Raw genomic sequence first — 12,904 nt, 5'->3', positions numbered from 1 at the left:
ACCTCTCATCTTGCAAACTCTGTGCTTTCCCCGTGTGCTCTGCAAGAAGGGGGTGCAGCAGGAAAATCCTAGTCTCACGGGCTGTTGTCCTATGCAAGCTCCAAGGAGGTGAACATACAGAGCCCACCCCGTTCTGTGTGCGACAGTCTGGGTTATAAACCCTGAACCACAATTCTGCATGGGGGAGTGCATCAGTACCCAGGATTTTTTCTGACACATCTGGCAGAGAAGCTTAGGAAAGCATATATTTAATATTGAAGTAGTTGCCCAGTAAAAACGAGGTTGGGCACTGTTGACAAGATGCAGAGAACACAGAGCCTTCCTGCGTGCAGGTTAAGGGAACTGAAACTGAAGATTGCTATTTGTGAAACCAATCTAGAAAATAAATAATAAGCAGATGAGCAAAAATATCCTTTCCTTAGAAGGCAGGTGTTTGCAAACCAAAGCAGAGCTAAACAAACAGGCTGTTGTAGCATAGCAATTCTGGAGCTATCAGGAGTTGTTGAATAGCAGAATGCAATGGAGATGTTAGCTGTACAGCTGACAAGGAGGGCGAGGGGTGTGTGGATATCCTGGCTGGTACTCAGCTCTGCATGCAGGATGCATGTTTGTGCCACCCCTGGGACGATTCTGTCACTCGTGACAATTGTCAAGTGAAGAAGTAACATGACAGTTTTATCCTTTCCAAGTCCTCTGTGAACGTGAAATTTGTTGTTGTTTTGATATGAACCCGTAGTTCCTGCTGGTGACAGGACAATTTCCCACATGTCCAGAGAGGAAAATGACACCCGCAAATTAGCAGTGTCATCTAGCTCAAGATCTGAAGTCCTTGGAACGAGCATTGCTTTCAGCCTGGAGGTGTAGGGGAGCTTGTGCAACCTGGGGTTCAGGGTACATGTGCCCCTCCATGTAGAGAGACACCTCGTTCTGCCTGACCTGGCAGGCTCTGCGTGCCCACAGGCAGAGCAAAGAGCTTAGTGGGAGATGGGTATCGGCTCGATGAGCGCACACAGAGCTGATTACAGTATGGGAACCTCGGCAGCAGGTTGGTGGTGCTGGCTGTTGGCTGCAGTGAGGGGCCAGGGAGCACGGTGGGTAGGTGGAGGAGCATGGTTAGACTGGGGAACTGGGGAGGGAGACATAGCAGCAGAAATAAGGCAAGCAGCTCATCCATTCACTTGAGCTGAGGATTCTCACAGTAAAAAAGGAGCTAAAGGAGTTGCACAGTGAAAGTCCCGGAGCTAGAACAGACCTCTAGTGTGAGAAAGGCTTCTGTTCTTTCTGCTGACCTCCAGCATCACCAGTTCCTTTCAGGCAGTTGCATCTCTGACAAATAGGTTCCTGCAAATGACTCTGCTGTTTCTTTACTTACCTTCCCTTCAAATCAGAACAGTATGAAAATAAAGACTTCAGTGAAATTTACTGTGAAAATACCTATGTATTTCATTTGAAAAGATTTCACACTCCTACAACTTGGCTTCTCTGTGAAATGGCCCATCCTTTATTTTATTCATTGACTCTTACAAAAGCCTACAAAGTCACTTTTATACGCCTTCCCACCTAGGTAGGCTCTTTGAGTAATTGGATGATGGTTCCTTTCACAGTGAGAAGGAAGGGGAAGGTGGGAGGGAGAATGATACACCTTCCATACATGCGTGCTCCTTTACTCATGCCCATTTCTCCTTTATTTAATGGAGTGAACGAAAAATAAAATTAAGTAAAGGCGACAGATGGGAAGGAAGGTTGCAATACATCCAGGAGGACAACCCAAATTCAGGAGGTAACTGGGTTGGTTGGGGGACAGAGTGGGAAAGACTTTTTAGGTCTAGTCCTGGTCCGTGGATGTAGGATGCGACACTATGAGTATAGCTCAGAGTTGGGGCAGCACACCCTTCAAGCATCTCGCCATGGCCGTGCCAGTGCTGAACGTGTTGTCCAGGTCTGTTCCACAAATGTAAACTCCTGTTAACATGGGTTTTCTTGTTAGAAGGGCTTCCCACCGCTAGCCACATCTTTAATAGGTATAACTGCATTCTACAAAGTTAAGTTATAACTTGTTAGTCGTCTTTTAGTATGTACTTGGGTTTGAGGTCTTCCCTGGAAAAATACTTTCAGCTAATTTAAAAAATAAACGTGTATGCCCACTGTATGTGCTAATTGGATAGGTTTCTTAGGTAATTGCACAGCTGTTTGGAATGTGGCAATGCTACAGCTCCTTGTTTCTACTGGGCTTTGAGCAGGCTCACTGCGTAACTGTAATCTTGGGAATCGAGACCTTTGGCTCCGCTCTGCGGAACAGATCGCTTTTTTCTTGTGGTTTTGGGTCATACTGTGAAGTTCGGAACTGGAGACTCTAACTGGGGCTGGAGAGTCCAGCTGCCAGTCTCTTTCAGTGGGATTTGGAAAGCTGTTTACCATAAATACCCTTGCATGTAAACTTGGTTTTAATTTGCCACTTTTTCCCATGAGCACAACTCCCTACCTAAACTGAATATAAGAAGAAAAAAAAGCTCTGTGAAAGAAAAATTTAAAATAGTGTTGAACAATAACTCTGACTTTTCTGATTTAAGCCTTACATAATTGGTGACTAAAATTACTGTCTTTTTCTTTTTTGGTTCCGTACGTGATAAGTGTCTGAAGGCTTTATTTAGTCTCGGGAAAATTTTTTGACTACTAGCAATTAAGATCTGTTACATTTCTTTTAAAACTTCTTAACCTCTCTGTCGCAGGATATAATTTTAGAATGAGGTCACACTGTCTGCATAATCACAATGTATTGTTCAACCTGACATTAAAACAAGATAAAGACTGCTACTAGTAAGAGAGAGCAATTACAGCTTTGGAATCACAGCCATTAAAATGCAGTGAACGTCAAGTGCTCTAAAAATGTTCTCATCAGACAAAAGAATCAGAAATGTGACAAAGTGACAAAGTTATCTTTCTCTTGGGTCAGTGTGCCATTGCATAAGTATAAAGTGTTCCAGTTTTCTATTTAAAATACAGATAAACTTTAAATTGTTTTAATGGAACAAAAAAAAATCTCTTTTACAAAAGATTTTAACATTGATGTAAACACTTGTTTTATGGATTTTTAGAATACTAATTAATGAGGGGCGTGTAAGTGGTTTTAAAGCAATTATTAGCCATTATGCTTTCTTTGAAGATCAACTGTGATTTTCTTTCCTGTTCTGGTTATCAGCTGTATTAGCTTCAAATGTTAAATGCGAAAAGTGCTCAGGTTTTTCTACTTTCTTTTCTACTTTCTACTGCTTTTATTTTTTTAGTCTTTGTAATCAAGTAGCCTACAGATCTGCTTCTGTAATAATACGTAGAGTTAATAAATTTGGTTTTCTACAATTAGAATCCTAACTCCTATATCTAATAATATAGAAGATATATCTATTATAATAACTATAATAAGAATAATAGTCTACTTTGAGGATCTTTCAAATATACCAGTTTTAAGTTAAACCTCAGTGGGGGATTTGTGCCTATACCATGCCCAGGATTGGGTATATTGTGATTTAGAAAATCATGAAAATATTTTGAGTTTATCTTTTCCCCAGAAAGAGTTAGGGGGATTTGTTATACTTTTGCTCACAATTAGTGTATGAAATTAGATAATTGTAATTAAGCTGATTCTGGGCTTTTCTGCTTTTAATAATTTTAAGTAATTAGGCTAGTGTTGTGCACATTTAATGTGCCTTTCATATTCTTTCAGCATGATACATTAGAATTCAGCCTGCAGAAATATAATTTTAGCGTATTGGTTTAGGAAAAATATTTTTCAAAATACAGCCTTCAGTATTTCCTCAGAATCCAGGCTTTTATTTTCAGGAAATTATGGCTGAATTTTCAAATTTGAATTTACAATATTAAATACGTGAGATGCCTTAAGCACTGGGATATTTTGCCCAGAATTTGCAACTCTTTCACTTACATTTCTCCTTTTTTTTTGTCCCGAGCTTGTCCCACATATGTACTATCACTGCTGTGTTGTCAGGAGCCTAAAACGAGCTGGAGCTACTCCTTGCTGTCCTCACTGCTCCCTGGAACCTGGACTGGCACTGGGGCCAGCGTGGTGGCCATGATCCATCGTCTCGTGGGGATGCTTAGAGAGGCAGGCATCCTGCTGATGCCTTGCTGAGGGGTTCTGTGGAGGTTCCTCTATATGCTCCTTGCTCTAGATTGCTGGGATTTTGAATATATTTAGGGGAAGGGGGACGTGTGATAAAATCGGTACGTGGTGCTAACGTGCGTTGCGCTTCTAAATTGCAAGATGGCACGTGTGGAATATGTGTCATCTGAGTGTGGTCCCTGGGAGCAGACAGACAAACCTTTTAGATGGCTATTCCCTGACAAGGGAGTAAGTTGCTGTTCCCTGAGAAGGCTGAGAGGCAGAGCATGAATAAAACATGATTTTGTAAGAAAGAGTTAAGATCTTTATAGTTTAATATTAGAGCTTATAGCCTAATTTTAGCACAGTAGGTGTCGTTTACTGCAAAATATATATTTTTGCTGCATTTGAAAATAATAACAAGCTGAGTTTTACCTTCAGAGCAAATGCTTTCAGCAAAGTAATCCTCTATTTTAAGAACCAGCTAAGGATTTTGTAATTTAGTGTTTTCATAGTGATTTAGCGTGAAGTTCAACTGCCTAAATTTAGGCATCTAGCACTGCTTGAAACACCATGGGGCTTGTAAGACATCTTCCCAGGGCTGCCGGAGGTGACTCAGCGCTGATGCCCTGCAGAGCAGGAGCAGTCTGTGCCGCCGAGAGCCAGCGGGAAGCGGGAGCTTTCCCTCGCCAGGCTCCAGCGGTTGCAATCATTTGGATGTGTTTGTTCAGCGCCCAGAATCTCAGTCTGCCAAATTTCACATCCCTTCATTTATGGCAGTGTGGAATGTGAAAAATGTTTTAAGATGACTTGCTACATATCATTAAAAACTATTTGTTCCCTAGATGGAGATTGATCTGGCTAAAGGTGAAGCACGACACAAAGAAGCAATTCTTAAAGTCAAGGAGGAAGCGAGAGTGGAACTAGACATTGAGAGGCAAAAACAGCAAGAACTGATCACAAAATATCAGAGAGACCATGAAGAGCTCCAGAAGAAGGTTTGTAACAAGTGGCAGCGGATAGTGTAAACTCAGAAATAGTGTGTGAAGGAGTAAACCTTCTTTATGTGTAATCCTGTGTCTAGATGATACAATATTACTATCATCTACAATACAATACAGTCTTAAAGGTCTTTTCCAGCCTAAATGATTCTGTGATTCTGTATGTTTCATTTTTTTTTAAATGGAGCAGGTTAATAAGTAATTATTCCATTTAGTTAAATGGTGTGGAAGTTCTTCCTTCGCTCGCATTTTCTGTACCCTGAGTTCATCTATGTCCACAGACTGTAGTTGTTAATTATTTTTAAACTGACAACATCGTTTTTAAAGGCCTTGGACTGTTCCGGACTATGACAGGTTGTCACAAACCCATCTGCACTGTTTTCTTCCTTTTCAAATTAATTCAGCAGTGATGGGGTAAGGTCCAGTGGCCAATTAACTGCTTTGTGGTCTCTAATGGTGGTTGCATCATATGGAGGTGGCTATTCCCAGCTACCCAGACCTACAGTTTGTGAAGTTTTATCTAGAAATTGAAAATTGTACTTATAACTTTAGTTTTCAAAAGATTTGACACATTTCTTGAGAATACTGGAGAAGTCAAATAAATTTGATGAAATTATATTGTTATTTAAAATTCATTACATTACACGATGTTTTAAAGAGATAAAAATAACATTTTGGCTTAGTTCACTTTACAAATATATGTCTATGATTTTAAAACCCTGAAGAAATAGTGGCTTGCAACAAAGACGTTACATTATCCCATTTTTACCTTTATTTTTCTGTTTGATCATGACATACTAATTAATCTCCCCGTTCTGAGTGAGTTTTGATTAATTTACAGCTCTCTAATATTCTGTGAGGGTATTATGTAAATTCAAAGCATTTATTTTTTTGTCCCTGAGGACATGTATGTTTGCATTTGTATTTTTTTTCCTGAAATCAATGTTTGTCTGATACTTAATTCTACATATCTAATGATATCCACTGAATGTAGACTAACACAATTTTTGTCTAATCTAATGCAGATACCAGGATTAATATCCAGTGCCACCAGCAGCTTAAGGATGGAGACAGAAATTCTTGAAAAGAAGCTACAAGATGCCCAGACCAAACTTGCAGAGAAAGATGAAGATAAGGAGAAAGAAATTCAGAGCCTTAAAAGACTAATTACTGAACTTGAATTTCAGCTGACAATGGAAAAGAACAATAATGAATCATTTCTGGATAACATGAGGAAAGAAATTAAACACAAGTCAGATGAACTGGAAAAATTAACCCAGGAGAGGACACAACTGATTCACAACTTGAGTCAAGTTCAAGAGGAGGTAGGAACATGACCGAGGAAATGCCTTGCTATTTTTACTTAGAGACATGCGATTTCTATAATAATTCAAAACATCTACTTTTCTGAACCTATTATGTACTGGTTTAAAACCCATTGAAATGAAAAGATTTATAAAACAAGTCCATCATAATTTCATAAATAAAATGTGTCACAAAATATGTGAAATTTTTAATTTGGCAGATACTTTAACTAGTGTTTTATTTAAAAAAAAATAATAAAAATTTCAGGTCCTTCAGGGCATTTGGTTCCTAGTCTCTATCTTCACATCATGCTACATAAACAGGAGTAAACAGTAAAACACTGTGTTTTTAAGGTAGAGGACATGGACATTTCTCATTTTTTGAACAGGACAGCAGCAATCCTCCCAGTAACCTTACTGAACAGCTTTAGGGGCAGAGATTGCATATTTTAATGTGGGAGTATGCGTGTGCATCCTGCCATGCTAATGGGGATGTATCCCACTTCCCACCAGTAAATCCACTTTCTATAACACAGGAATGCATAAAAATTAATCAAATGTGAAAAGAAATTTGACTGATGGATATTCTTACCACAAGCATTTGCTGAATGTTTGGAATATAATGGGAAGGGAGGAGAGAGCACTCTACTGCTCTGTGAGAAATGAGAAAACAGTGAAGTCAGGGACTGTAGATAAGATTAGACTGGAATGTCCAAAGTAATTAAGTGGCAGAAAAAAAATTGGTAAACAGTGAAAATTAAACTCTTCAAAATTAATTAGGGCTTTGGTTGATATTTATTTTTTCCTTGAAAAAGGTTCAGAAACAGTGTGCTAATGAAATCAGAATGATGCTGGCAGTCATTCTGTTCTGTACCTGTGGAAAAGGCTCTTGGAAAGATGTGCCCTCTCCAAGTGTTGGGCAGGAGCTTCAGCAGAGTAAGGAACACAATTATCCTCAATCGTGAGATTCCACCAGCTCTGCTTATGTTCTTAGTTTTCCCCACTCTGACACAGAGTTCCTCCTCTAATATAATTGTACTAGGAAATGGGCAGATAAGAGTGGTTGAAAATTGAAACTGGTTTTAAGATAAACTTTGCACCAGGTTCCTTCCTCAGGTCTGCAGGCAACACTTCCCAAATCATTTCATGGACTGTCAGTGGCCATCTGACTGGCAGGGAAACTTTCTTTCATTAACTTGTCTGCAGAGTTAGGTATTCAGAGAATAAGTTCTTTTGGATATTTACATCTCTCCTATTTCTGTTTCTGCATGTAGATATGCTCCTTCCTTTGCAGTTGGCACAGAGGTTAGACAGCCTGAGCAGAACTTCTGTGTTTCCACTTTACATCTGCTACAGATGCTTTGACCAAAGTAAAATTTTAAAATCTAAAAAAAATTGGCCAGCAAGGTACTTTTAATTTCTCTATAATTTTTCAAGTTTCGATGGGAACACACATGCAAAAAATTAATAGTTTTAGTAACCTCTTATTGGATAGACAGAGCTTACCATCTTCTGCTTTAGTGGGAACACAGTTCACGGAATCACGGAATTGTCAGAGTTGGAAGGGATCTGTGCTCTGACTTTACTGACGCCAGTGTTCACTCTTCAAAACATCAAAAAAGTTCTATTATCTTTCTTACACATTTTCTTCCCTGTATACACCCACTGTCACAATCACATTGAGAATTTCAAATACAAATGTTTGCCCTCACTTCAAGGTGATACGCGATCTGACCCAGCATACAGCTCATACTTTTAGCGCTAAGGAGGTTTAAGTAGAAAAGTTTGTGTCCGGGCAATGAGGCTGTGCGTGACTGAGAGTGTTCTCTGTTTGACTCAATTCTCACTCTGTGTTAGAGACTGCTGCTGTGGTTGCTTCCCTTCCATTCTCATGGACCTCCTGATGTTAGCAACTATTGCTTGCTTAGAAGAATGAAAAAGTGGGTATTTCCTGCTTGCATTAGTACTTTTGGTAGTTCTGACTTGTATATGACTCAATTTAGTGATGTTGTCCCTTGTGTTTTATTTACTTTTTTTGTTTCAGCTTGGAACCAGGAAAATTAGCACCACAAAAAAGTTCCACGTAATATACCAACTTGGGGACTCCTGTAATACTGAAACAGTTTCAGTTGTCTGCTCAAGGCCCAGTACCAGTCACTTAGTATTTAGGTATCTGGAATCACAGTGCAAAGTTTATGAAAACCAGTAGACTGAAAATCATTTATCTTAATGATTTGACAAATAATAATCCATAAAGAATGCCGGCACAAAAAATAAGAGGATAACTTCTTGAACAGCTTATCATAACGAAGTGGCATAGTAATACTCCAACTGCATACATTGCTTTTTCCTTTCCAAGAGCAGCATTCTCAGTTTCCCCCTAGATGGAGGATGGGCAGGAGATCAGAAGAAACTTCTGATAATTTACCTCATATTTTCCACTGTCTCCTGAGGGAATGAAGGGTGTGTAAACGCTGATGTATGTCCTTTGAGCAAGTCTCAGAGAAACCAGAACATGGGGAAGTATTGAAGGGTTTGTGTGCATCAGTACCCTCCAGCCACCCCTGCCTTGACCCTGAGGAGCTGAATAGGCACAGGTTTTGACTAATGGCATTTTGTAAAGCCAGTGTTTGTTTCTGTTTGCAGAACACTCTTCTCCAGGAGACGGTGCGCAGAGAGTGTGAGGAACGCTATGAGCTGACTGCAGCTTTGACTCAAGCCAGGGAACAAGTACTGGAACTAAAAAAGCTGAGTGGAAACTTCCCGTTATCGCCGTGTTCCCTGACTCAGGGCAGCCTAACCTCCTCTGCTGCCCTGCTCGCTGATTACGGACAGAAAAGCCGCACAAGCCCCGGCGCTGGGAAAGAAATCAATCTCTCCGGACAGTTTGGTATTGCAAGAGCTGCGAAAGCACCCACCTCCAGTAAGCGTACCAGCAGCGGCGGTGTGGGCTTGCCGGCTCTAACCCCACCGCATCCTCCAAGAGGAAGGGCGGCTTCGCTGAATGAGCCCAGGAGCAGGATTGCTGCGGTTATGAGAAGACAACTGAGTCAGCTCTGACAGTTACACAGCACATGGGAAACCATTCCAGTGCATCAAATGACCGTTTACTTGTCTACCCCGGGGTCAAATCTTAGCCAATGCATTTCATGCATTCTACAACTTTAAGTTAAAGTTTCATATATTTTTTTATGCAATAATGATTCTTTGTCCATTGCATATCAGTGTAATTACATGCTATCTAGATTTCAAGCTGAGAAAAGTAAGAAAGAAAATATACTGCCTCTCCAAGACAAGCACATCTTCAATAGGTGTAATTAAAATCATTGCCAACTTCAGATAATGTTTTCCCAAACCACTTTGTTGGAATGTCCTGTTTTGTGTGTTCCCCCATGTAACTTAATTGCTCGTTTCTGGTGTAAAAATGTGATTTGTTTGGTTAGAATCAGATTTTTGCCATTATTTGAATAGTGTTATATTTGCAAATATGCTTAGGTCAGTGAGACCTTGTGGAGTATCTATCAATAAGCATGAAAATGTGGCAAATCCATGCACTCAGTAGTCTAGCCATTGGCAGGGACATGGCTTCCTCTATGTGCAAGTCTTCAAGCTGTGCTAATTAACAAGGAGTTGAAGACTTAATACATTTTGTCCAAAAGATGGTTGCCTCTTGAATTTCATCAGAAAAATGTTAAGCATGTTTTTTAGCTTCAAAGTAGATGGGCTGGAGTTGTTTATAAAATTGTTACATGGGAGGATCAATATTTTTATTTTACTGCTTGATACATGGAGCCATGGTTTGTTTTGGAGCATGAAAAGCCCTGACAAGTCTTGGTTGTCTTTGTTAATGTGCAGAAGTATCTGCTCTTCAAACAAGACAGCTCTGCTGTTGGGCAGTTTTTCAGCGTGGAGCACCGGGTGGGCTATGAGAAACAGCGATGTGCAACACAGACACAGTCTGAGATTTTACTTACTGTGTGACCAGATGCTCAATTTTTTTTGGTCAGATAAGCCCAAACAGGGTCAGTTTGGTGACAGTAACAGGTTCTGGTGACAGCCCAGCAGTCATCAAGCAAGGAGAGGTGGTGAAGCAGGCCCTGGTCAGCCTGGCAAGTGCCCTGGGCAGAGGTAGACCTGCCATGTGGACCCAGCTCAGGCAAGGGCAGGAGCTGGGGCTGAGCTCCTGGGCTGGTGGCAGCGGCGCAGGGGTGGGAGCCCTAGGTACAGGGGTCATTCACCCTTGTCAGCGCCCCCAGTGCCCCGTGAGTCACTTTGCTGGAAAGACCACTGTTCATTTTCTGAGTCCTTCAGCTGTGACTTGGAGTGAAAATTCATGGGAGGTAAGTCAGGGAGGAATATTTTGGAGACTCTCAGGGCGTGCATATGATCAGCTGGTTGCTCTGAGAGCGCATACCACTCTGTTTCACTCTCTGCTCTGAGAGTTCATACTTCAACTGAAGTTGCATATGCAACTTCATTTGAAGTTGCCCCCTCCTGTTTAAGTTTTGGGACTGGGCTTGCTCTTCACTCGGAATCATGGAGTTGCTTCTTCACAGGACGCTTTTCTCATAAACCCCAGTACATTTATAATCACACTGTGAGCCTTCACCTTCTCGTTATTTCTGAGTGATGAGATAGTCCTATATGTGACAAAATGACAGCAGTAGGCCATGTCTCCAATGCTGGAGAAAATTAGAAAATCTTTGTTGAACCCAATGGCATGGCAGGGAATGCATTTTATTCAGTAAAATCAGTGGAAGGAACAGCCATTGTAGATTTAGCCTCTGGGGCTGGATTTGAAAACACACTTTATCTTAGTCAGTTTCTGTTCCCACTGACGCCATCAGTAAGCCTTACCCGATTTCAGTGGTAGCAGAGTTTATCCAAAAGCTCAAAAATCCTCAATTCACAAATTTCAAAAGCAACAAAAAAAAATCAGTATTGTAAAAGTTACTCTGGGAGCTGCTGCTGCATGGAGGTGGTGTAGGTGCTCTGCAGCCACCTGGCAGATCGAGTGGACCTGAACTTGACAGTCTTTTATGCTCTCAAAGAAGCTGTTGCCAAAAATCAGCCGTTTGGGGTGTGTTAGAATCAAACACGAATACTGTCCCCAGGAGAGTGCGGACTCAGCTTGGTGGAGGTCTGAGCCTGATGATTCACCTTCCAGCTTCCCTGAGCTTTGGCTGAACAGGAGGCCTGGTGGCCAGCTTGCCTTCTCTGATGCAGAAGAGCCCAGCTATAGCTTCCAGCCCAGGGACATGCTGATAGACCACATCCCTCCTCTGCTCAGTGGAGGCTTGTCCAGTTCTGCTAAAATGGGATTGCATTAATATCAATTGACTAATTAATTGGACAATGGCAACAGCGAGTCTTAAGCACAACCAAGATAACTGGGAAACAGTGGGAACTGTCTACAGGACCCGCTGACTTTGCTCAGGTATTCATATTTTTCTTAAGGATGTTGAAAATTGGAAATGTCAAAGATGTGAAAGCAATTCCACTGGAGCACAAACCTCAGGAAATTAATTTTTCAGAAGTTCCATAAATGTAGATAGAAGGGATGGGGAGCACTCCCAAAGGCCTGTTTGGAGGATGGCTGGGTGGTCCCCTTCTCTGATCGGTGGTGATGCTGATTTTGTGTTTAGAAAAGATCCTGACTTCTTCAATCTTGAAAATTGTTATTCTGCTGTCCAGCTGCAGTCTTTCTGTGCTGAAGTTGAATTTTCATTGAGGCAATTCTAAAAATTATGAGCTCCAGAGCTCTATTATGTAGATTTTTGTTAAAATTTTTAGATGAAATTTGGTTGTATTTACAGTCTTAGGAGAATTTTTGAATAATGTAGATCCAGTAAATGCTATTATGTAATTTTACGCCCTTGTATAGCTATGGAACAGGCGTCATGGTGAGCCCTGTGGTACCTGATGTTGTAATCTGGAGTTTAACGTTGGAATGTTTATATCGAAGAAGAGGTGGGACGTTTACCTGTGGGCCGTTCTGCTGGCTGGAGATCACCACTGCGCAGTAACGTCTCTGTGCTGAAAGCACAGCTGGAGCAACCTCTCTTTGTGGAAAGCAACCTCTCCCTCTCCAATTCGTGGCTTCGGTAAGAGAGTCTCTATTTCCCCAATTCCGCATGGCAGCAGCCGTTCCTCCCCTTGTGCTGCTGGGGCCGTGCAAACAGGTCAGATTTTAAATCTGGGCTCTTGTCCACTGCTTTAGTGTTTATATCCTTTAGCAGCAGCAGGAGTAAAGAATGGCTGTGCGGCCATAAATTGTAGAGAGAGGAATAGCACATAAAATAACGAGAGCAGTCACAGAAATAACGTTTCTAGCATGAGGGAGTGTATAAATCATGGCTGCAAACCAAGTCAAGAACAAGTATTTCCCTTATTTCCCCTCCCTCACAGAAACCCAGAACTCCTGCTGCTAAGCAATAAGCAAAATACATAAACGTCAGGAAACCTTTTTAACCAGCTTTTAA

At 41.1% G+C, this 12,904-nt stretch overlaps 1 protein-coding gene across 1 annotated transcript in view; it reads left to right on the top strand.

The window, feature by feature from the left end:
- LEKR1 (leucine, glutamate and lysine rich 1) overlaps positions 1–9,774 on the top strand; it is a 60,576-nt gene extending 50,802 nt beyond the window's left edge. Inside the window, exons 10-12 of the mRNA XM_074153681.1 lie at positions 4,963–5,115; positions 6,144–6,443; positions 9,069–9,774. Of these exons, the coding sequence (XP_074009782.1) occupies positions 4,963–5,115; positions 6,144–6,443; positions 9,069–9,482 (867 nt within the window). The 3' untranslated portion in view covers positions 9,483–9,774. The remainder of the gene's footprint in view (positions 1–4,962; positions 5,116–6,143; positions 6,444–9,068) is intronic.
- The last annotated feature ends 3,130 nt before the right edge of the window (positions 9,775–12,904 follow it).

This window comes from Numenius arquata, chromosome 9, assembly GCF_964106895.1.
Source record: "Numenius arquata chromosome 9, bNumArq3.hap1.1, whole genome shotgun sequence".
Taxonomy (NCBI): domain Eukaryota; kingdom Metazoa; phylum Chordata; class Aves; order Charadriiformes; family Scolopacidae; genus Numenius; species Numenius arquata.
This window is presented reverse-complemented; position numbering and strand designations above follow the sequence as displayed.